This window comes from Rhinolophus sinicus, chromosome 13 (assembly GCF_057876585.1).
Source record: "Rhinolophus sinicus isolate RSI-liver-muscle chromosome 13, RSI-T2T, whole genome shotgun sequence".
Lineage (NCBI taxonomy): Eukaryota > Metazoa > Chordata > Mammalia > Chiroptera > Rhinolophidae > Rhinolophus > Rhinolophus sinicus.
Window position 1 is genome coordinate 26,968,977 of NC_142513.1, and position 25,883 is coordinate 26,994,859.

A 25,883-nucleotide genomic window follows, 5' to 3' on the forward strand; every position below is an offset into this window, starting at 1 on the left:
GGGCAATGATGATCCATCAAACAGCCATCCCACAGGTCACACAAGTCCTATCCAAGGCAGCACTTTCTTCACTACCAGGCCACCAGCTGCAGGATTTAGGTGCACTGCCCCAGGAAGGAGCAAAGGCCTGGGGAGAAAAACATACCTTATTCCCATAATTCTCGCCACTTATCCCCCATACTTGTCCTCATTCAGCATAAAGTAGAAAATTGCTATATAGCAACCCATCAGATATGTGACCCCAACCAATCGAGGTGGAGAACTCCATGTGTAAAGATGCAAACACACATGCACACGTGAGCACACACATATTCCAGACAATATGGCTAAACATGCCATACAAGTTGTATTTATACTGTGAAACAATCCGAATTAGGAAACTAGGATTGTTGCCATCACCATTTATTTATCGAGTTCATAACTAAGTATAGAGCACTACAGTAGTGCTAGAAATGCACAGTCCCTGCCCTTAAGGGGCTTACAATCTTATTAACAGGCATATAAAACGTTGGCCTATAAGAAAGCATAAGCTAACAAATGCCACAAGAATTCAGAAGGCAGCGACTTTAAGAATACAGCATAGTCACGAAACCCAGTTCTAGTCCCAATATGGTAAGTCAGTTAACTCTGGGTTTATTACCTCAGCTGCAAAATGAAGTAGTGAGATTTAGAGGCTGTCTGCATTTGTTTGCATCAAGATTCTGATCAAAAGGTGAGGAAGTTTTATGGAGTAGGTGGCACCTGAGCTGGACACTGAAAGGAGAGAGAGAGGGCATTTTGAGACAAGGAAAGTGGGATTGAGGTAGGCAGGCGCGTGGGGTTTGGAGGGGAGAACACAAGCTTCAGAAGGAACGATGGGAGTAAGGTCTAGGGCTGGCTGTGGTAGCCCTCAGGCACTAGCGACACAGAAAAGAACTGCATTCCTCACACCTACCTCCAGTCAACAGTACATAATTCCAGAGAGTAGAAAATACCAGAGAAGAATGGCGGCGTTTTAGCAAACATTTCACTCAATTTCCAGAAAATATAAAATAATTCAACATTATATCTCTATGACATCAATAAACTATTCCAATTGTCAAAATGTAAACCAATTCAAAGTCTATATCTTAGTAAACATCACTAAATCTCTTAATTCAAAAGGATATTTGATATAAATTATATTATCCCTATAATTTCAACATTCATTTTCTCCTATGCTTCATTCACTGTGAAAATAAAAATGAGTAAGTCAAGGTTCGTGCCCTTGAAGGGTCCGCATCCTGGTAGGTGAGACGAGCATCACGATGCCTACCTAGAATGTACTATGATGCATGGCATGACTAAGGCATCAACATACAGCTACGGGGTACAAACGATGGATTCATCCCTCCTGAAGGAGGTTCAGCCAGGCTCAGGGGAGAGGGTTGACGGCTCAAGGAGAAATCAGTTTGGCAAGGAGGAAGCGTCTGCAGGGAGGAGGGCTTCTACGCAGCGGTCACTTGGCTACATGTAGACAGGGAGCAGTGGAGGAGCAGGGCATGGCCGGGGCCTCGCACAGATACAGTGTGGCTGGAGCAGAGTATATAGGGCAGCAACTAGTGATATGGAAGCCAGGACTTAGTTCTATAGAAGTGGGGAGCCACGGCTTGCTATGCTTTAATCATCTACTAACCCTGGTTTACAAGGTCAGGAAGAGAAAGAAAAGAAAGTGAGTGGTGAGGTTCTACCTGCAGTCACTATAAGCTCTTCTCAGCAAATCACTCTGTTCAGGAAACCCATCTCTCTCTCCTAGTCCTCCTCTCTTCCTTCTCTTTATGAATTGCAAGTTTTCAAAATGGAGCTGGAACTTGAAAGGCATAGAGGAGAGGAGCAAACAAACAGGACTAGAAATACACACATTTGGCTAATCAAGTTAGGTAACCGTATTGTACAAGGTCTGCAAATGAAGAAAACGAATTCTTTTTCAGGCGTTTTCTAAAAGTACCTAATTCACACCAAAGTGTTGGAAAATCTCATTTGAGGTGGAATAAATACATAGAACCCTTGCAGAAGACTTCATTCCTGAAATTATTTTCTATTAAATATCTGTGTTACAAACACAGTATCATAGGATCTTAAAGCCTATCATCACACAATTAAGATCTGACCAAAATTCCATTGCTTGGCTTAAAAAATAAAAAGATAAAACGTGTTAATTCCAAGTCTTAGGTTCTCAGCTACTACCAAAATATGTCAATACATGAATAATCTGCCTAATGAAGAACATGCGTAAAAGGTAGCTGAAAATAAGCCATCCCTTTAACAGACAGTAAATTCCAATTTTTCATAATATTATAGAACCAATTCTACAAAAGTAAAACCTTGAAATTTCATTTTATAATGAAGAATATAAATCTGTGTATTTTATTTAACATTCATTCTTAAATTACAGTTATGCCAAAACAATCTGCTTCTAATGAAAGAAACCTTAGCATAGCCCTAAAAACATGCGTATACATTTAGTAGGATCATCTACATTTCTAAATAAATTACATGCATGATATACATTAACCAATAAAGAATACCAATATGAGAATTCAGGACATTTATTTTTCTGCATGGAGATTTAACTACTATACAACACACATACACACACACACACAACAAACCCATAAAGCAACGGTGTGTAATAGGTAGTGAGAGAGACTTAAAATAAGCATATTTAAAATGCCTATAAACAGGCTTTTTTTTTTTTTTTTAGGCAACAAAATATTTTCAGTCCTTGACACCTTCTCACACTCACCTAGCACCACAGATGCAAGGACTTATAGTAAACGTGTACAATCTCATGCTTAAAACTGAAGCATGCACTGAGTAGAATTTATACATAATGATCTACTCTACTAAGTATGCGATACATACTTCTGCTAATATATTATACATTAAATTACCCTGCAGCATTTTGAAATTTTAACATTTATGCAATACAACTTTTGAAAGACTCATGAAACAAGTTTTCAAGGATCACCTCAAGGCTGTTTACACAGGCATTGGTTTGATTAAGTGGAAAATGGCAGCAGCCTCAGGGTTCATACTGAATGAAAATGGTTTATGTGCATGTCAATCCATGTAAAAAATACATATATACACAGATGGCACAAAGATTTGTGCAGTTGGAATCACCAGTGCAAATGCATGCATTTGAGGTACTTATTTTTCCCATGGTCAGGTATAATTATGCATAGTCATGTTCCTCAAGTGCTAAATATTTCAGACCTGATTGAATGAAAAGATGTAAGAAGTGTAAATATGAGATATTTATACAGCTAATTTCAAAGTGCTATGCTTTTAATGAACATTTGTTTAACATTATACATTTATATATTTAGTTTAAAATATTTACCAATCAATAAATTTTCTCACTGTAATGAGACTGACTGGTAATTATACCTGGCCAATTGATTTAAACAGCATACTTGAAATTTTAGCAAGAACTGTAGTGAAACAGTAAAATACTTCATTATTGCTTAATTGGACTGAGAAACCTAAAAGGCATAGACAAACAATGCTCAACGATGAAAAGTGAATATTAGGAAGAGTAGTGCATGCCCCCAAGTGAGTGGCCTCTGCCCAATAAAAACTAAGCACTCTCCACATTATCAATGCCATTGGCATCCACGTGAATACCAGGCTCCCCACACAAAGATGAAGGACCAAAGCGGTTAACAGTGGGACACAAACAGCTTTTAAGCTCTGGCAATTCTTGCTTCAGGCGTTCCAACTGCTCCACTTGGAATATATTTGGCTGTTCAGGCATCCAATCATATATCCTATGGTGAGAGAAACAAAAAACACATAAAATAGGATAATTTTATGGTTTACTTAAGACCTGTCTGACTTAACCTTTTTAGAATTTGTTTACAAAATGCCTAGAACATCCATATCACAAGCGTCCTCTTTTTTAAAAAGATGTAAGCATCAGTTCTACTTAAAAATATTTTTCTTCTCCCTAGTCTTTCCAATAATCCAGAATAACAGCATTTCCTTTTGTACCCGGATGCAAAAGAGCTGATGAGAAAGCAATTGAATCAGAAAAAGAAATCTGTAGTTTACTACTGATTCTTCAAGAATCTTCTTGTCAATCAATTGGCAATGTCTTTTTTTTTTTTTTGAGTCAGACCAACAGTTTTATTGAAAGACCAGGAGAGCCAAATCCCCCTACCCCCAAGGTGCAGGCAGTGTCAGCTTCAAGCTTGGGGCATCTGGGCATTCTGCAGCCAGAGAGGTGGCAATGTCTTATTTTACAGATGGGAAGCTATTTAGAGCAGAGCTGGAATTCATACCCAGTTCTGACTTGAAAGCGTGAAAGACCAAGTTGAGAAGAACTGCACACCTGTGTGAGAATTATCCTGGAGCTGTGTCGTACTGGCAGCTGTACCCAGATTCAAAAGCAAATAAAAGCCCCATTTGACGATGGCAGCACTAGCACTGTAAATCAGCAGAGAAAGGATGGCCTTTCATGTCTTAATGTGAAAGCCAGGCAACTTTTATGAGGTACTACAAGACAATCTTTATGATATCACAGTTGGAAAGAATTTCTTAAACAAGATAAAAATATGTATTGACTCTACTAAATATTTGACTATATTAAAACAAAGGCTTTCTGTTAAAGATATGTATATACCTCTCTATATATCATATATATCTCTCTATATATACATATATAGAGAGATATATATACATGAAAAGTGACTCCTGGGTCAAGGTATTAGACTGAACAGAACATCTAATTTTACTCTCTCCCTATATCCCATTAAAAATAAAGCAAAGGGATTTAGGGAAAAAAAAGAAATCCATGAATATGGGAAAAACCAGAGACACAGCAACAAAGTTTTGGAAGCTGGAAAACAGATGATCACAAGACAGTAGAAGAACAAGTGAAATGAGTTAAAAGCAGCACCAAATTGCTCTGGAACTGGGAGTGAAAGGGAGAGGAGCTAAAAAAGGGAGGGTGAAGGTTTTGAGCTACAGTAAGCAACTCCCTTCCTACTAAGTGGCTGACTTGGAAGCGGCCCCTCCCCCGTCATGACCGAGGTGGTTTTGAGAGTTAAACAGGAAATCACTTGTAATGGAGAACAAGACCAGGTGAGGCTTGGGGCATTTTACAAAACCACCATCAGCACCAGCGGAATTAGAGACAGTTCATACACAGAACCAACGCTACACAGAGATATGCCCTCCCTTTCCCAGCTCCCTTCCCTCACTTGATTCCAAGAACCCTGGCAGCCAGACCTGGATCCTCTAGGTATTGTATATGAATTATATTATGAGCAATCTCAGCAGCCAAAAAGGAAAGTTCTAAATCTACTGACATCAAAGGTATGACCAGATCATTCCATAGTGAAATCCAAGTTAACACATTCAGAGCTTCCAACAAGCTTTTCAGATTCCGATTGCTTATCAGGAGAAGCAAAGCAGCCAAGGATTTCGAAACATCTGAGGAAAGCTTCTAACATGTAAGATAGTGAGCAAAAGATAAGAAAATTCCAAAAGAATAAACAAAAAGTCCTTAATGCGTTCAGAGAAATAGTGCTTTCACTGAACGAAAACAGGATGTTACATATACAGAAAAAGAACATTAAAAGAAAAAAAGACAGTTCTTGGAAATTAAAAACACAATAGCAGACGTGAAAACCTCAACAGAATGGGTGGAAGATAAGGTTGAGGAAATCTTTCAAAGTGGAGGAAAAAGACAAAGAAAGAAAATAAGAGAAAAAGACAAAGACTTAGAAATCTGGCCCAAGACTGTATAATATGCAAACAAAAATATTTCTATAAAAGAAAAAAAACAAAAGAAAAAACCCCAGAAAAATGGAAGGGACAAAAATCAAAGAAATAATTCATAAAAATTTTCACATCTTCAAGGACATGTATCAACAGACTGAGCTACCAAGTGCCCAGCACAATGGGTGAAACCAGACCCCACCACGACCCGACTCTATGAAATTTTAGAACACTGGGGACAAAAAGAAGACTCTCTTCTCCAAGCTTCCAGACAGGAAACAGAAATCAGATGCGAGGGAACAAGAAATAACATGGTTTTACACTCAACAGAGAAATGCTTTTAGAATTCTAAAGAAAAATGATTTCTAACATGGAATTTTATGCCCAGCCACAAATACTTATCTCTGCGTGCACTGGGTTGCAATGTAAAATGCATTTCTAACTGGGTTGGGGTCAAAAAAGTTTGAAAGTAATTGCCCTAGAGAAACTTCACACATGTAATCTAAGAGACCTGGTCAACAATGTTTACAGCAAATGATATAAGAGTAAATATTTGGTTAACTACATCAATGTTCTCAAATAGGGTAAACTGTGGTAGAGACATCCAGCCATGGATATTATACAGCCATAAAGATGAACAGATCATAGCTACATGCAACAAAAGTACAAATGAAGATTAAAGCCATGCAAAACTAAATGGTATGTTGAACAACAGAAATAAGAATTTAAAACATTTTTAAAGAGAATAATAACTGCTTTGATAAGCATTTAAATCTGAGGGAGGAGATTAGGAACTAGAGTTAGGGAGAGGCACATGGGGGACTCGAAAATCTAATGATAATATTCTTTAAACGTGGGTGTCTTGTTAGTGTATTTTGTTAATCATTTGAGCTCAGTAATTTTTTTAATAAAAAGAGGGGACATTGCCCAATTTATTCTGAGGCAAGTATTATCTGCATACCAAAACCAAACCATTAGAGAAAGGTAAAGGCTATGTATTATCATAAATGCAAAAATGCCAAATATCAGCAAATCAAACGTACCAGTTTATAAAATATATCACAAAATCATGATGAAATGGAAATCTATTGTGTATTAAAGCCTTTGTAAAAGAAAAGAACAAATTAGTTTTGATAAACTAAGATACCCATCCTCACCACAATTCTCCTCAATGTAGAATGAATCAAAGGCTCTGAATCACTAATCATTCAAATCTTCTATACAATGTTGCAATTTGATAATGAAAAAAATTATAGCATAAGCACATTAAATACCAGCAGAAACAGCTGAAAAAATTAGGGCACAGGAACTCAGCTAGAGACAATGAAAAGGATAGGTATACGGGACTGCTGGTTTTTATGGTAAGCCTCACAGAATTATTTACATTTTGAGGTATATGTATATACATATACATATATATGCATATAATACACACACATATGCAGTCATGCATACATACATATGTACTTCTTTGATTAAAATAACAAATAAAACTTTCAAGGGTAAAAACCAACTCTAACACAATCCATCTCACCTGTCACCAGACCCTAGCAGGAGCCCAGTGCTGGGCGTCTCCTCAAAATCCTACACACCTTCAACACTGTTCTACATGATTCATGCTCTAGCCTCAGCCTAAAACACAAATCCAGTCAAAGCAAACTTAACCACACCCAAAATCCATCTCAATCCTTCCTCTTTAAAATTATTCTTATTGACGCCAGGCCAGGAAGAACTCTTACCACCTTTTATATCATATAGCTTCTTCCTGTTGTTCTCCACTACATGTCAGTATTTGGCTCCAACCAAGTAAGGCCCTTGAGATAAAGTATATGCCTAAAATTTGTGCACCCTACAAAGTCATACACAGTATAACCTCCCAATACATTTTCTTGCCTGAAAATATTTGCAATCATTCCTTCGTCTTCCTCAAAAAAATAAATATTCTTCAAAAATTTGCTAAAGCCAATACTTCTTTCACATTGTTAATTTAAAATTTCAATTTTCCTTAAATTAATCAAAAATTGTCTATTATAAGAGCTATGAACCATGTGACTTATTGCAAAATTTAACAAAATAGTTAAGAAGGACGGCAGGCATTATCTGGGCTGCAATTTTAAAACCTGACTCAGACAAAATAGTGAAAAGAATAAGAAAGTGATATAATTTTACAGGGCAAACAGTAGTATGAACTAAATCCAAGGAAAGTATTTTTTAACACTTTTTAAAATTATTTTTTAAGATTTCATCACTTACTCTTTGCATGATGCTGCTCAAGTATTAGCAAATAATAACATCCCTTCTAACCCCCCAATTTCTTTATTGTAAGCAACTTTTTCATCTTTCAGGTTAGTGGCTCTTAAGCTTGTATCACACAAAAAAAAAAGAAAAAAAAGATTTGTTCAAATACAGAGGGTGCCCAAAAAAAAAGTGTACACATTTTAAGAAAGGAAAACTGTATTAAAATTGTAATATTCCATGTATACCGATAACAAAAGATGAATACAAGTCATGTTTGACTTCTGCAATTACAAGAGGTGCTCAAAGTGGTTACCATCAGCGTCCAGACACTTCTGATGACGGCGAACTACTGCTTGAGCAACACTGACCAAAGTGTCCACTTGTGTACATTTTTTGGCGTCTCCGGTATTTGAGCTCCTACTCTATATCACACATTGTTTTAATCTCTGGGAATACAGCAGTGAAAAAAACAGGCAAAGAACCCTGCCCTCATGGAACTTATGTTTGTGTGGATATATTGGGGGCGGGGGAGGTCAGGCAGAAAATAAACAAGTGAAATATTATATGTGTATGGGTGTATCTGATGGTGGCGGTAAATGCAATGGAGAAAAGACCGGAAGTGCACTGTGAGTAGAGCTTGTCATTTGAATTAGGGTATTACGGGAAGGCTTTACTGAGAAATTGACTTTGCAGGAGAGGTAAGGGCCTGGAATTTTCATCTAAGTGACATGGAAACCAGTGGGAGGGTTTTAACAGGCTCCCTCTGGCTGCTGTGCTGTGGACAGCCAGCAGGAAGGCCTGCATAGAAGCAATCACCAGTGAGCAGGCTACTTCAATAATCCACATGAGAAATCAGGTAGCTTAAGGAAGAGTGACAATAGTAAACGTGGTGAGTAGATAGATTCAGGATATATTTGAAGATGGAATAAACGAGATTCTTTCTGTATGACTGGATTTGGGATATGAGATAAAGAACAGTCGTGAAAGACTCCAAGGATTTGGCCTGAGAAACTGGAAACACAGAGCTGTCATTTATGCTAAAATCAGGAAGAACAGGTATTAATAAATGGATATAAAAATGGAGAGGGGTAAGGGGAAAGGTATGAATTGGAAATATAAAAATTTAAGAATATATAAAGGTATGAAAAGCCACAGAATTGGATGAGATCACCAAGAAAGTGGTGTAGATCACCAAGAAGAGGTCTGGGCAGACAGCCACCCCTACCCACAAGATGCTTTAGTATATCTGGCTTAGGGCCCAGTCACCTGCATTTTTAATAAGCTTCCCAAGTGATTGTGTTGTATTCCAAAGTTTAAAAAATTCCACCGACAAATCTTAAGATAAATTTCAGGCTGAGCTATAGAACTGTAATTTTACCAAGTTTAATATTATTTATAACTTTATATGAAAGCTAATTTTTTCCGAACAGCCCATGAAAGTTTTTCATGACAAACAAATACCTATCATAAATTAGACCATTAACTCCAAATTCCTTCAATTTCTTTCTGTTTTCGGGATCGTTGGTATCATCACCCCAGCAGAATATGACTAGTCCTTTAGCTTTTGCCTCTTGAATGTAGGACGGGTTTCTGAGCAGGTCTTCACTATGTGCATTTATCCCCTAAAGGAAGAAAAATAAGGTATTCATGAAAAAGTAACTTATTAACTGTAAATGCTAAATGGTAATACTCTAGATCAGTACTCTCCAAAGTAGAGTAGGCAGGGAAAGAAAATGTTACAGCTTTTTCTTACACAATTTATTTTATCAAACAAGTTTACAGTCTAACCATTTTAGATGATTCATAAAATTCATTCAGAAAACTAAACTACAAAACTTACTTAACCTAGGCCTGGAAGAAAATACATATTTTTTTCTTGTAACTGTTTTTCATTCTGAGATGTAATACGCTCATTTTTCAGAACTATCTGCTTGTTATACATAGGTCAAAACTAACCAATTAGATGTGTAATGTAACACGACACTTTACTACTACTCTAAAACATTTTTTAAAAAGTTAAAATAAAAAAATTGAAATATAACTTACCAGCAAATTTTCAAACTGTGCAAAGCTCATTGCAATAGCAGTTGTCCGAGATCTGAGGTCCATAAGTTCAGGATAAATATCAGACTTTCCTTGAGTCAAAAATAATATGGGATATTTATTCTGCTTGTGCCGAACCCTGAAAAAGACAATTTAAACAATACTTTTCATTGGGGAGATAATTATCATATATTCTATTTTGAAACTTTAGAAAATACTAAATGTATGAAGAAAATGAACACCAAAAAAGCATAATCCCATTACTGAGATACAACCACCATCAACACATACATACATACTGCCTTTTGGTCAAAATAGAAAAAAATGTAATTATTCTATACATTACATGGGCAACAAGAAAACCCTTGGGGACTTACAATTTGGTAAGGAAGATATTATATGCAAACAGAGGGCATGAAGCGCTAAGATGCAGTGGGTGTGGAGTTCACAGGAGTAGAAGGCATTCCAGCAGGTACTCCTGAAGGGATGTGAGAATATACATAACCTGACTGAGAGGACAAATCAAGGGTGAAGTCTGGGCACGTCCCCATTCCAACCATAATCTTTGTACCCTAAGTCCTAGCTACAGTCTAAGAGTATAGGAGAAGAAAAAAAAAGAATACTCACATTGTGCAAATATCTGCATCAAATGAAGAAAACACTATTCTCCTCTTCCCAGAATTTTCTAAGACAGTTTTTAAAATGATATCCAAAAACAGATTCATGTCAAAATATGTTGATAAGTTACCATCCCACATTCCATCCTATGTGGAAGAAATAAACAGGAAAACGAAAGCCATTACCTACCCTAGAATCACAGTGCTAGAAAAGAATCTTGAGAAATCTAATCCAACTCTTATTTTACAGATGAGGAAAGCAAAGGCCTGAAAAGATGAAGTGACTTGCCCAAGGTCACACATCTACTTGGTGGCAGTGCAGCTATCAAAATTCAGGTATAGACATACTTATATACAAAATACAATTATACCATCAATAGACTTTTGCTATAATAAGTTAACAAAAGCTAAAACTCTGGAAATTTACAATCTACTATGACTTTTAAAATATTATAAACTCGATAAACTATAGGACAAAAGGACTCTACTTCATTTGCTTATTATGAAAAACTCCTGGAATAATAATTATGAATTACCAGTTAAAAATCTCATTCTTTGGATCTTAGGTATATGAAGTACCCTCAAGAATAAAAATAATTCTCTAAATATAGCTAAGATACCAACAGTGTAGCTGATATTCAAATATTAAATATTATAAATATTCATGATTAAAATAAATCTAAAAGCTCAAAAAATTAAAAATCATTTATTAGGAAAAGCCTGGTTGAGCACTTACTATGTTAAGTAGGACCAGCTTATCATAAATGGTTACTTAGAAGACATGGTTTGAGGGCAGTTATAGATTATTCTAACCAAAACAAATTGGGATATTGTTCCAATTGCCTCATCATGATACCTGAACTAACTGCTTGCAATGCTCCCCACCCCAATCAACCCTCTTACCCACGCATCCCACCCATTTACACATATCCCCATCTGATACATTCAATAGTTAACTATTTCCTTTGACTGGAATGTAAGTTCCAGGAAGACAAGGCTTTATTCTGTTTTGTTCACTACTTGACCCCAGGACCCAGAAAATGCCTGGTTCATAGCAGCTTTTCAATGTATAATCATTGAACAAAAGCATGACTAAATCTGGAAGTGATTTAAAACACATTTGCAGAAATTTCTTTTCCTGGTTAATTATTACTAGCTACTGCCACTTACAGAAAACTGCTTAGGAAGTTATTTAAGATATGTGTTTAAATGGACGATTAGAAAACAAAAACTAATCAGAGTTATAGAGTTCTGACTGCACAGAGTTCTCACTGTTCACTTTATAAGTATGCCCAGAAACCATCCATATAAATGTGCACATAAAATATATATAAATGGAAATTTCTACTATAATACATTCATCACTATTTTTAAGTACTTATATATTAGCATAAAATATGCTGTAATAAAAAGGTCTAACAAGGGCTGTGCTTACGGGAAGAAGCCACAGTAAGTTTTCAGTTTCACTTATTCCATTAAAACAAGAGATAGGAATGAATGCATTTAAAGAAATGGGGGTGAGGGGAGGAGAAGAATGTGTTACACAGAGAATTACTTACCCTTTGTTGGCAGATCCACTTTATTTCTATGTTAAACCCTACATCTTCTGGCAAAGACTCTAAAACCTAGAGTTTTGTTTGTTGGTGGAGAATTTTAGTTTGTTTTTGGTGCGATGAATGGTAATGTAAGAGAAAAAAAGAAAACAAAGTTATTACAAAAAGCAACCTATAAGAAAACATATCACTTGCAAGAATAAAATTTTGTGCCTTCAGCATAAACCACTATCTTTTCTCATACACAAACTGACAATCTGGTTGATTAAGCGAAATAAGAAAGTCAAAAGAAATCAAACAGCAAAAGCAGTAGTCTTAGGCACTGTGATAACTGATAATTACTACTACAAAGATGGATCATTAACCTAAAATCCTTTTCACCATTACTACTGGACATTCAAAGTGAGCTGTAATAAGTTAGGCAACCTCATGAATTTAAGAAGACATTTATTATATTTTCTGAATTTCATTCAGGTATGTCAATCTATTATATGAAGACATGGTTATATGAAAAACCATGATTTCTATCTTGCTTTGAAGGTAGTGATGCTTCACAAATACCATGCTGTATGGAATTCTTTGAAAAGATGTTATTGGCAAATGAAAGATTATACCAAAGCTCATAAATAAATAATGCTGCAACTATATAAATGAACAAATAATATGGTGTCAACTTATCTAAACTATACAGACACTTTGCAGTAAGACCATTTTGGCAGCATAATGAGAAAATCACATTGAAAATATGAAGCCTGGTTTATTAACCTACAAAGAGCTGACTTGTTTAGTTTTCAAATATGAAGGTCAGGCAAATGCATAAACATGCTCAGGGCCAAATAAATTTGAAACAGATATGTTTTTAACTTCAATTTATTTCAAAAGTTTAGAAATCATTTAACATGTATAATACATATACGGTATTTGGTTTGATAACAGCAAATAAAGCATACTAACAGAACAACATAATTGTAAGAATATAATCTGGGTGTCGGTGACCTGGGATCTAACCCCGAGTCTATACTAACCAGCTACACGAATTATAGCGATGGCAAAGTGAGTGAATAAATGAGTATGTGTGTTTAACTTATTTGGCTAAGTAAATGTTGTCAAACCAACTGTTTTTCTGATCTATGACATCACAAGTCTAGGAATCATGAGATTTCTAAGAACCAAATTATTCAGAATTTGGACTAGAAGGAATGACTTTACTTAGCTAGCTTCATAAACACCTGAAAAATTGTTCAAACCATGTTATAAATGCACTAGGACAATGTCCATTTTAGGAGCTCTCTTGTAGCATCTTTTTTGTAGGGTGGATAACATAATCATGATAAAGTGGAATGACCTATTTTTGCCTAGGAAATCTAATGACATCACCAGAAAAAGGCAATGAAGAAGAGTAGAAGTTAGGAAATGGAGCCAGTAGGAACAAAAGCCAAGGTGAGTGTCTGGTGTCCATGTAGGCTTGCCTGATGTCAAAGGGATTCAGGTTTGAATTTTCTCTACTTTTAAAATCTTAATTCTAGTTTTTGTTTACTTTTCCAGAGTGAATTCTTGAAATTTGTGTCTCATTTTAAGTAAGCAGGATACTTAATTTCTTTGGAGAATCTCATTTTTTCCCAAAAGCTATGAATAGTTTAAAATATTGTAAAAAAATGCTTCCCACCATTGCAGCTTCCTCTCCCATACCCTTTTCCGTGCCCTCTCCTTCCTGTTTACATATAGAAATATGTGAATTTTCTAATTCATTTCAAATTAACCCACGGTGGGAATTTTTATTCATTTGAGTTTAAGTTGCTCTTAAAAAAAAAAGCAGCATAGATATACCACATAAAAATGTATGTTCTCTTAAAAGCATTAATGATGACAAGTTTATATTAATGTGTCTTTGACACAAACTATTTAGTGCCCATTGAAGAGACCAAAATTAATTATCCAGATAAAACAGAATTAATGAGATAGCCTTGCCCTAGTTTTCCTAAGGAACTTACCATCTTCAGAGAAGGAAATGGCTGATTTTCAGAAAAAGAATTTTCTTCTTCAACCAGAGATTCTGAAATTTTAAATTAGATAAAATACCATTGTATCACTAAGATCTTCCTAAATTCTTTGGGCAAAAAAAAGAGATGCTGAAGTAATTACGAGATTCTTTCATATGTAGTATTTTTTTGAAGGTGCTTGTATTTATTACTTTTAACCATTAAACCCCCATTTTTAAAAATAAGCATTCTTTATAAAGACTAGTTTGCAACATTTAATAGAAGCACCACAGTTAGTGGCCCCAAAAGTAATTATTTTCTTATAAAAGTTGTAATACCACTTTCAAAAAGTAGTCACAACCAGTGATTTGTTTTTTCTCCATGTAAATAAGAGCTATGCCACCTTGCTAAGACTTCTATTGGAAATACCAAAATCAGCTCTAAAGTTAGAAGTTAAGAGAATTTATAGCTTCTAGTTATAGCTACTAAAGTTACCATTACCATTTAAATCTAAATAAATCATATATCATGACACACAAGATTTTTTTTCCAAGAGAAAAATTAAATATCAAACTTCCCTTTCCTTAAAAAAAAAAATCCCATGTATTACAAATTCAAAGAAAATCATGTAACATTCTCTAGTTGAATAAATTAAAGGTAAAATTCATTTTACTATGAACAGTCATGAACTATAAGCCTATTAAGTCATGTGTACGCTCTGGGGATAATCTTTGAAGTCTTTAGGCACTGTACAAATTCTTGACAAAGGCATCCCAACTATCCTGTTATCACAACTGCAGATGTATATCTAGTGAGTACCTACTATCTACAGAGTACTGTAAATGTCTTGGGGAATATAAAAACATTTTCCCATCCTTCTTCAACTAGGTTTACATTCTAGTTGAAGAGACAGGGCATATACAAAAATAAAGGGTTAAAAAAATGATACAGGGGCTGGCCTGGTGGCTCAGGTGGTTGGAGCACCATGATCCTAACACCAAGGTCACTGGTTCGATTCCCACATGGGCCAGTGAGCTGCACCCTCTACAGCTGAGATTGGCAACAACAGCTCTCCTTGGAGCTGGGCTGCCATGAGCAGCCAGAAGTTGGTGTGAGCTACCGCAGGCTGCTGTGTGCTGCTGCAGGCTACTGTGTGCCTCCATGAGCAGCCGGTGGCCAGCATGAGTGGCCGGCGGCCATCGTGAGTGGCTGGTGCTGGCGAGAGCTGCTGTGAGCTACTGTGAGGGCCGACCGACCACTGGTGACTGACTGCCTCAGCCGGTGGGGAGCGCAAGGCTCATAATACCAGCATGGGCAAGGGAGCTGCGTCCTACACGACTAGACTGAGAAACAACAGCTTGAACTGGAGTGGGGGGGGAGGCAGAAAAAAGGGGGAACAAAAAAAAAAAAGATACACTAAACTTCAAATGAATGGCACAGACTATTAAGTTTCATGGCAGTAAAAAAGTAAAGTGGAATTACAAAGGGATTTTATAGGCAGGTAACCTACAAAAAAAGTAACCTGCCCAAGGTCACAAATGATAAATGTTAGAGCTGGATTCAAACTCCTGGTTCTGGAGCCAAATTCTATGCTTGATATATATATATATATATATATATATATATATATATATATATATATAGTCTCTACTTTGTAATGGTAAGAATGTTGAAAAGATTGGTATTAATAGGCACAAAACTATAAAGAACTTTGATCATCAAGCTAAGAAAACTCATAAAACAAAAAAATCATGGTTACTATACACATGACACACATGCATTTGAAGATTCATATATGTTAAAGCCTTCATGTCTATAAAATTGCATTTGGATAGTCCAGTATTACATTCATTAAAATGACCAGAAAATATTAAAATGGATAAGGAAATACCATATATATGCTAACTATGAAATGAAAAGTGCTTCCCAGATTGGTACATACCTTTCACATCTTTAGATTTTAGTGCAGTCACATGAGTGAGCTAGAAAACACACACACATAAAGCAATCATTTAAAAAAAGCCTTAGTTTATAAAGATGTGGTTAACATTGAAAAGCTAGCAAGTAAGAGAAAACTATAAAATGAAGAACTATAAGTGTAATAAGAATAACCACTAACAATGGTATATATTTTATATATTCATACATACACATAAGTTCATGATCAAATGCCCAAATAGGGAAGAGGAATATAAAAATTCTTAAGTTAGGAAACTGTTTATACTCAATCATTTATTTAGGTATCTAATGGGAATAGGAAGAAGGATCATGTAAAATTACAAAGATCTTAGATAGTAACATATGTATAAAACCAACAATAGCATAAAAAGCCAATTGTAAAATAGTGACACTTACATAAAAAAGGGCTAAAGCAGACCAGAGGCAACCTAAGGTTATGCATGGGAAGGGCTAGCTAGTCCCTATGGCCTCCAAAGACTTATAGCCTAGCCCCAACACATATGCAAAAACCAGTGGGGTCCATGGAAACTGTTAGAAAAGACAGATGGAGTAGCACAAACCCATTCTTCCTAATAGAACAGAAAACCAAAGCATATGCTCCAATGCATGCTGAATATATCGTCATCTCCATGTGCAAAGAGAACATTACCACATAGACAAGCACAGAGTCTTAAAAGTAAAAGACAATTTACATTTTATGCTATTATTACTACCTTTAACAACTGGAGTTGGTCAAATGTTAATTCCTTTACTGGAATTTCAAATAATTCAACTGGATCAGCATCAAATTTCTGAAAATAAAATAAAAACGGGTCCCAAATTGTTACTGAATGTTTACCCTATACAGACCTAATATCTTAATTTATTGAATGATGAGAGTAATTGTTTGCTGGCCATGGTGAACCCATGCAGGGGAGCCCTTCTCACCTAACACCATCTCCCAGCTCTTAAAATTCTGGCTTTTGTTTTTAATGTAGGTGGTAGTGCCTGGGAAAAAAAAAACACCTTGGAGGAAGCTATGGTCCTAAAGACACTGAAAACAAAGCCAGAGTCAGTCATTTCCCCTACTTCCTGCCATGCTGTATATATTTTATTTGCCATATACAATGCTACATGACTAGGAAATCAACATGCAAGTACTACGTAAGGAGTAATTTCTGTCAATAACTAGCTAAACCTTTTAAATTTAAGTTGGGTTAAAAATAGCCACAGAAATTAATTGTAAAAAAAAAAAAGTCTGATTACCTACAAGCAGTACTACTTAACAGGAAGTCTATTATAAACATTTTCCCCATGAGCAAATGTTTTATTAGATTTTAATTTCATATCAAATATCACATTGTTTAGGCACCTCTAAAGAAAATAAGTTAATGTACCACCAATAAATCATCAATCCAACAAATATACTAAAATCCATTACTTTTGTATTCATTCATGTACATATGGTATGAACATACGCATAGTTTTTCTGGGGGAACACATAAGAAACTATCAAGGAAGTGTGACCAAAAAGAAAGGGGAAAGGAAGATTTATATTCATTCCATAATCTTCTGAACTATTAGCTTAATTGGAAAATACCAGCTTGAAAATTAAAACTGAAAATACATACAATCTGTCATTTTCATTCCCCAATTAACTTATCCAGATTCAACTGAAGAACAAGACAAAGTCTGCTGAAAAGATGGGATCGGTAATACTCTTCAATTAATTCTCATAAATTTTTTAGAAATTACAACTAGATTCAATAACCTTCACCTTGGTTAGTAAGGTCCTTTACCACGCCACTCCTCGTTTCGCTTTAATGTTTCCCTACAGCAAAAAACAACCTGCTCCCTTTCTACTGATATTCTACTTCTGTCATCAACTAGGTGCATTTCCTTCCCTTCATCTCCTAACACCAGTTCACAACAGGTGAGGGGCCCTTTTCTATACATCACAGTAATCCAAACCCATATGACTGATTAGAGCCACCAGCAGGCAGAGCCAGGAGCCCTGTCACCTACTTACACGACAACAGGCAGTGTCCGCTGCAGTGTTGCACATGTTAGCCAGCTAGCCTTAACTTTAAATCAACTCCGTGGAAAATGATACCTAATACACTTTTAAAGAAAATGCCAAGTGAACCCTCCTAGTTTAAGTATCTGAGAAATCACTTGGTTAATTTGTATACTGAAGTTTAAGCACTACACAATTATAATGAGTGTTATGTGTACAATACTTATAATTTTAAAGCAATTATATGCATTTTCAAATCTCCTTCTGGACTTTCTCCTCTATCACGCCCTCCTCTCCATTCTCACTGTCTCCATTCCAATTCAGGCTTACCTTACCTTTGGCCCATATCACTGTCCCTCTTGTCTCTATTCTCTGTCCTCCAGGTATCGAAATTTTAATCTAGAAGTTTAATTCTGAATATTTCCCTTCTTGGCTCCAAAGTCTTTCATATTTCCCTAGCTCCTAAGTCTAACCCCCTTCTCTGAGGCCCTCCACTATCTGAATCCAAAGCACTTTTCCAATTTTATTTTTCCCTATAGCTCTTTCCACTTGAGCCAAATCATACTAACTTATTAATTTGAGGAAAAGCTTAAGGTAGAAATAAAAGGGAGCCTAGAAAACAAACACTCTAAAAGCTTCCTCTCCTACCTCAATATAAAGACAGCGGCAGACTAATACAGAAACCACCTAGAATGTCCTTTTGTTAAATACAAAAAAACAATTCAGCAATACTGAGACCCTACTCTAGGAATTAGTATTCCTGTCTCCTTACTCTCTCAGTGTTGTAGGAGCTTCAGAGAGGAAGGGACTAGCAGTAACTCACCAAGAAAATGAACTGGCCAGCTCTATTTAATAAATAACTATATATATTTTTTAATGAAAGAATTTCAACATACCTTTTTCATAGTCAAACAACAGGTGAGATCATGATACACCACAGGCACAAAATCTTTTGAAAGATGTACATCAAATTCTACAAACGCTGCACCCTGACAGAAATAAAGGAAATATGTATTTGAAAAACATTATCTGGCCCACAGTACATCTAAAACTACAAGGACATAAGAAACGCATTGTTCTCTATAAAATAACAGACCCATACACAAAAACATAAAACTTCATGAATTATTTAATGCTACACTTTAAGCTTTTTCTAAAAAGTAATTTCTTCTCTTAAAACAAGTATTTTCCATTTTTTGCAATAGCACAGCAATTTTTTCCTGGAAAATAAAATGGGCATTGATTCACTTGCACACACCCCGGGCCCCTCTGTGGCAGTCAACAGCCTTCATAGGTGCGTCACCTCTACGACTGCTACTAATAGAAATGGAGCTTAACAGGAGCCTGCAGCACAGAGCTACCTCACACCTTGTTGCTACCTTAGCTGGACAGCTGGACCTCAAAGATGAGGTGGGAAAAAATAAGCTGTAGTCTCTTAGCTCTGCTCCTTGGTGCACTTAAGCAGCACACCAGAGCCATTCTTAGCAAAACCTCAGTTAACAAAGAGGAAACTATAATTGCCGCTGAAAAGACAGAGAGAACAGAAATGGGCAACAAGAATGATGCAAATGACAAATTTTCCAATAGGAGACTAAATAGAAGAAAGGAGGACAAGAATTAGAATTAAGGATATTTTTAAAAGTCAGATCCATTCTGACATGTGAATTAATCCAAATAAAAACTGAAAACATAACCTGACCTATAAATTTGTGCATTCACTGAAAGAAAGCCAGCTGGGATAAAAATTAACAAGATTTCAGAATCCTGTAATATTACTATGGCCCAGAGAAGTACTGTATAAGAATGGATGGATACATTTCCACCCCTTGCTCAACTTGTGAGTAAACATGGATGATAGGTTAGAATCAAAGGAGGTGAGTTACTTGATGACTTATGAAGCAGGAAATAAGCTTAACTCCTTCTATTACTATAAACAAGACAATAACAGAAGCCATTTCTACCAAAGAAAACAAACCCTACTATTTCTAAATAGTCACAATGATTAAACATATTAAGTTTAGCTTTCTAGTTTATATGTTTAATTTGACATGATCACAATCCTTTAGGAATATTTTATTAAGAGGTAAAACTTGATCCCAAAAATTCATGTGTGAGCTTTAGGAAATAGCCCAGATCAAAACCTCATCAAAGATATGTTTTTAACATTAAAACAAACTAACCATTAATAATTAACATGGATCTAAAATGTGATCCATATGAGTTACAAAGGATTTCATCAGAATACAAAAGGGGTTAATGAAATCCTCGCTCAAAATACAGAGACCCTGCAAGTTCTTTAACAGGGATCTTCACATGTTTACAGCTAATAAAACAATGTTTAGATTAGCTAGCTACAATGAGCTAAAACAGGTTCCAAATAATAAACTACAACCCAATACTCATAGATTTAATATCATCCTTTTAACACAAAGACAAAACTATCCACTATTAATATTTTTAACAAAATAAATAATTACAATAATCAAAGATGCCATGAATTATAAAATGCATCATTATTGTATATACCACTAAGAGAAAAAAAAAAACAACGGCTAATCAAACCATGATGAAAAGTTAAGAAAGTTGTAAAACCCATCCCAATTTTAGAAACATTAAAATATGAAAAATGTATGTTTTAGAATGTATGTTTGCCCATTTATAAGTGATAAAGTGACTATAAGATGAATCAAGTTTACTTGCTGAACTATTGTTAAAAAAGCAAAGTTTAAAGCATGTGGAGGACACTGTGGGAAAAGTGGAACTAGAAGAATAAGATATTCTTCCATTTCCCTGTAGTTTAACTTTGGAATATATGGTTTTTCAATCAGGTACAGAGGAGTGGGAGGAAGTAGAGGAATCTCAGATTCTTGATTAAAAATGCCAAGCTGCAGCTGCTGAAAAGAACTAAAAGCTAAAAAACAGACTCTAACCCTTTATAACTGGATAAAAACAGTTAAGAAATTTAACATAATCAAGTTGGTATGCAGGATGTAAACTGACAAATTTTTTTAAAGCGTTACATAAAATCACTGTCAAATCCTTCCATAAGCATTATTTCCAAAAGGAGTACCTGAATGAGCACATTATTCAGTTGATGAAAATCAATGCTTAATGGGGAACAGTTTTCTTGCCCCCATCACCTAGAATTTATTTCAAAAATAGGATGCTTATGATTTCATTGTTTTCACCTCAATCGTAACCATGAATCTAAATACAAATGCCTAGAGATACTTCATCTTCACTTAGAAACATATTCAGAAGAAGCATAAAATATTCACCTCTTTAACCTACTAATGCAAACTGGAGGAGACTCCCCAGACCCACATTTCTCTACTTTTCTACCTTTGGATTAACAGTCCAAAGCTATTTAAGAGAGGTTCACTTACATGACTCGCAGCATTTCTTAAAGAAGCAATAGTATTTTCTTGAACTTTAGCAAGCCTAAAAAAGGAATGTATAGAAACACAGTTGTGATATACTGTAAGAAGATAAAGAAAACAAATGTAATAAGGAAGTCAGCTATATTTGCAACAATGGAAACAGTACTTATTCTGTTTTGAGGCTAATTTTGCCATCCCCAAAATAAGACTGTGACCATCACTTGGTTGGTGTGTGCATTTATTCCATAAATGCAAGCTCTAATAATTATAGATCTTTACAAGCTGAATATAGACATATCCTATGAAAACACAACCTCCCCAAGAAGGGTGACCAATTAAGGAAAAAAACCTTTGCAATGGCATGAAGTAGCAGAGACACAGAACCTTGCTCCCTGCAATGAGGCCTCAGATGACTTAATAATACTGGCAGACTGGAGGAATGGGAAAAGGCTGACACACCAACGTGGTGGAGGTATGGAAACTATATTGATCATTGAGTAAGCTGAGACCCAGAAAAGGCAACATGCCAAAAGTCAGGACCACAATACAGATACACTGATGTCATCAGGCTGACTCTGCATCAAGCCTTCCCATCCTGGCTTCCTAGTTTGTTTTCTGTTTTAAAATGCTTTTAAAATAAAATATAGTTGGCATATAATACATTAGTTTCAGGTGTACAACAGTTATTCGACATTTATATACCCTATGATGTGATCACCACCATAAGTCTAGTAACTATCTGTCACCATGCAAAGTTATTATAACATTATTGACTACATTCCCTGTGCTGTACACTTCACCCCTGTGGTTTATTTATTCTATAACTGGAAGTTTGTACCTCTTATTCCTCTTAACCTTTTTCACCCACTCCCCCACTCTCCTCCCTTTGGGGGTTGGCTTTCTAGTTTTAATGTCTCTCTCATCCTCAATTCAGTACAGCATTAAAAAGACTGACTATAATCTGAGGCGTGAGTCTCTAATTAAGTTGAGTTGGGAACCCCAATTACCAAATTCCATCCAAGTTCCAGGGTAATAACAAAAGAATCATTTGACGTTTAATCAGTCAAACCAATCTAACATTATCAGGTTTGAGCTCCCAGATGCTCATTCTGCTCAAATATCCAACCTACTGGGCAGTTGTCGTAGAATTCCCTGCACCCCGATGTCCAACATCCAAAGGTGTCCTTGGCTTCCAGTACTTGGAAAACGAAGACTTCATGTCACAATTGTATTCAGGTAACGGCTTAATAATTATATAGTCAACTTTTGTAGGGGAAAAAAGGGGGGAGAGGGACAAAAATAAAGACAATTAAAAAGGCCATGATGAGATCAATTATATGTAAATACCACTCAAACTAGCTTTATCAATCTATCAAATAGGAAAAAAATCAACAAGTCAAAACTGATTCAAAATAAAGCTTCCAGAAATTTCAGTAGCTATATCCTTATTATTATTATGCTAGTTAAAATTCTAAAACGAATCATTAGTTTAATCTTCATCATTCTCAAAAACTCAATTTGAAACTAATAAAAATTTTAACTTAACCTTTGCTTATTTATAAAGGGCCACCCTGCTTCTCCAGGCTTACCTCTCACTTTGCCTATTGTTTTTCTGGAATTTCTGCTCATGATGGGCAGAATAAGGATTCCAGCACTCTTCCCACTCTCAGCAATGGTGGATGATAAGAGGCATGCTGTACCCACGTGTCCAGGAAGGGTATCACCCTGAACTACGGGCTCACTGAGATCTTCCTGAAAAAATGAGGTTTAGAATAATCCAAATTCTTGTGCTTGAATATTTTCGATTTAAAGATAAAAAAAAAACCTCCATGGAGGAAGATCGGTAAGAAACACAATCAAATTTATATTCAGGTAATTTAGATAGTTTTTTTTGTAATAAATAGTACATTTTTTAGTGTATAATATTTTAAGATTTTATGTATGACTTTATTAATCATAACTGCTAGTTTGTACTTCTGATCCTCTAACATATGAATTTAGGTGAATTTAAAGGACTGACTGAAAGTTACTAAGTACTTTTAGATTCAAAGACTAAGATATACCTGAGCTTTTAATATATACTATATTTTCTAAAAATGCATACACACAGATGACATAGAAAGATGGTAACTCCCTAGGAAATCGAATACTTTGAGGTTACACTGGGTTTTTTTTTAAATTAATTTTAGGTGTACAAAACAACATTAACACGTTGCGTACAGCAGGGTTTAAATCCCTCATGAAGATTCTCGTGATCCGTACGCAACATGTTAATAGTTAGACATTGATTCCCCTCACAAAGTGATAACCTCCCTCCCCCAATCTACTGCCCCTCTGACATCGTATACAGCTGTTACAATTCTACTGACTCTATTCCTTACACTGGGTATTTTATTAACCTAGTTTATAAATAAAATAGTATTTTCAAAACTGCTAACCAAATGAAAGAAAAGTGAGGTTGTTCGAGAGATTATTAAAAGGTAGGTCCTTAAAGAACAAGAAAACATTCAACCAAATCTTCATATTTTTATAATAAAATCCCACAGATCTTATTAATTGGGTAAGATCTAAATATAGTTTTTTTTTAGTTTTTTGAAAGGAAATACTTTAAATTTCATATTACGCTAGGTAGCTAAAAAGCCATTCACAAAGGCTACATCTAAAGGAACCATCAAATTAACAATTCAAGGATTATAATTTTAATTATTTGTGCAACAAGTGTCACTCAATGGGTTTAAATCCATCCTGAATTCTGCCATTTTCAAGAGACTGTGGCTAAGTGCTACTGCTGAGCAAGGCACATTTCCTACCCGCAAAGACTTAAATTTTAATCTAGTGAAAACGGGAGGGGAAGTGCCAAAGACCAAGAGTCTAAGGAAAGCAGTACACATAACTACTGAGCCTGGCACGACAGAGCAAGGACCTCAGGGGAGGACCCAGTAATATTTGTGGGAAGCAACTGAAGCCAGTAAACCAGAGCTCTAGTATGGGTGTCATAAGTAGCTCTGGAAATTTGGCAGCACAGATTCTGAACAACCTGGCACAATTTTCATAGCAACTTTCTTATTACATATTTAGAATATCAAGTAAAGTTGCAAAAATGAGTCCATTGTTATGATGAATTCTTATAACAGAGTGCTTTAGTAAACCACAGACTTCAGTCCTGAAGAGGACTCAATCATGCTAGTTACGTCAGATTGCCCACCAAGAGCTATACAGCCTTCCCATCCCTCTATGTATCCTTGGAGACTCCTTCTGACATAATTCATTTATATTTAGGACACAGACATCGAGGCATCTGGTCTTGATTTGAAACCAATTCTGCTGAAGTTCTCTTCATTATATTCTTAATAGTACTTGAATCTGTCAACTCCCAGCTTTTGAAGCTCGCTAAAATGCACAGAGGATTAAACATCTAAAATGTTGTACAAACCATACATTTACACAAACTAAACAAAAATCAAAACATATGCAAAAATAAGCTCATGCCTGCATTTCTTCTCAACCCCCACTAGTTAAAGAACTACTCACCTCAAAAAAATCAAATATTAGTTCCAGGTTATCTGGTTCCATTGTCTGTATGCTATACTCTGTCCAACGATCAGGCTGTAAGCCATACCCACATTCCGGCTGTGAATGCTTGCACTTGAACTCATTGTCACTTATTAAGGATATCTCCAAGGTATTGGACATTTTGTGAAGAACAGTGGGGGACACCCTATCATCATCATCTTCCTCCAGACCCTCTAGTGTCAGCTTTACCCTACACAAAAGGAAAAAACAATGAAATGCAAAAAGTGGAACAGAAGGAAAACTCATACAAATGTTACCTATATGCTAAAATGTAGAAGTACTCCCTGAATATGCAAAATCTTCAAATAACAAAAATAATATATTATACAAAAGCTACACATACTGCAGCTCGAGGCATTAGCTATATTTTATAAAACACTGATGTTTTCTATCTACATATATCTCTGTAAAGTATTAAAATGAGATAAATGTCCATTATGCCTAATGTCTAAGGCTGTTTTCATCAATTCTTTGTTTTCTTAAAAATTAATCTAAACAGGTATTTACTATTATCTCATTTATAAATGGCTATCTCAATTTCTTTTGAGAAATTTCACAAATGCATACACATACACACACACACATACACACACCAGAGCAGCTCTAATGCGTATTTTGGAGCAAAAATTAATACAAGACCCAGTCTTATACCCGGTCTTATATTAAAATAAGACTGGGTCTTATATTAGTTTTTGCTCCAAAAGATGCATTAGAGCTGATGGTCCGCCTAGGTCTTATTTTGGGGAAACACGGTATATAATATACATATATACATATATATATATATATATATATATCTC

General features: G+C 35.6%; 1 protein-coding gene across 6 annotated transcripts in view; it reads right to left on the minus strand.

The window, feature by feature from the left end:
- Positions 1 to 386: 386 nt before the first annotated feature.
- GPCPD1 (glycerophosphocholine phosphodiesterase 1) overlaps positions 387 to 25,883 on the minus strand; it is a 50,507-nt gene continuing 25,010 nt past the window's right edge. For 2 of the 6 annotated variants that reach the window (XR_002137628.3, XR_012491246.2), the window contains exons 8-21: positions 25,042 to 25,273; positions 23,100 to 23,262; positions 22,641 to 22,773; positions 21,517 to 21,571; positions 19,027 to 19,119; positions 16,848 to 16,925; positions 16,118 to 16,157; positions 14,188 to 14,249; positions 12,203 to 12,268; positions 10,654 to 10,790; positions 10,030 to 10,165; positions 9,445 to 9,605; positions 6,789 to 6,847; positions 2,552 to 3,791 (exon numbers count right to left, since the gene is read on the minus strand). Coding sequence is in view for 3 of the 6 variants with exons in the window: in XM_074317679.2 (XP_074173780.1) it covers positions 3,602 to 3,791; positions 9,445 to 9,605; positions 10,030 to 10,165; positions 10,654 to 10,790; positions 12,203 to 12,268; positions 14,188 to 14,249; positions 16,118 to 16,157; positions 16,848 to 16,925; positions 19,027 to 19,119; positions 21,517 to 21,571; positions 22,641 to 22,773; positions 23,100 to 23,262; positions 25,042 to 25,273 (1,546 nt within the window). In the remaining 3 variants the exon portion in view is untranslated. Of the gene's footprint in view, positions 3,792 to 6,788; positions 6,848 to 9,444; positions 9,606 to 10,029; positions 10,166 to 10,653; positions 10,791 to 12,202; positions 12,269 to 14,187; positions 14,250 to 16,117; positions 16,158 to 16,847; positions 16,926 to 19,026; positions 19,120 to 21,516; positions 21,572 to 22,640; positions 22,774 to 23,099; positions 23,263 to 25,041; positions 25,274 to 25,883 lie in introns of all 6 variants that reach the window. The other 4 variants (XM_019734895.3, XM_019734896.3, XR_012491245.2 and 1 more) reach the window with 3 other exon arrangements.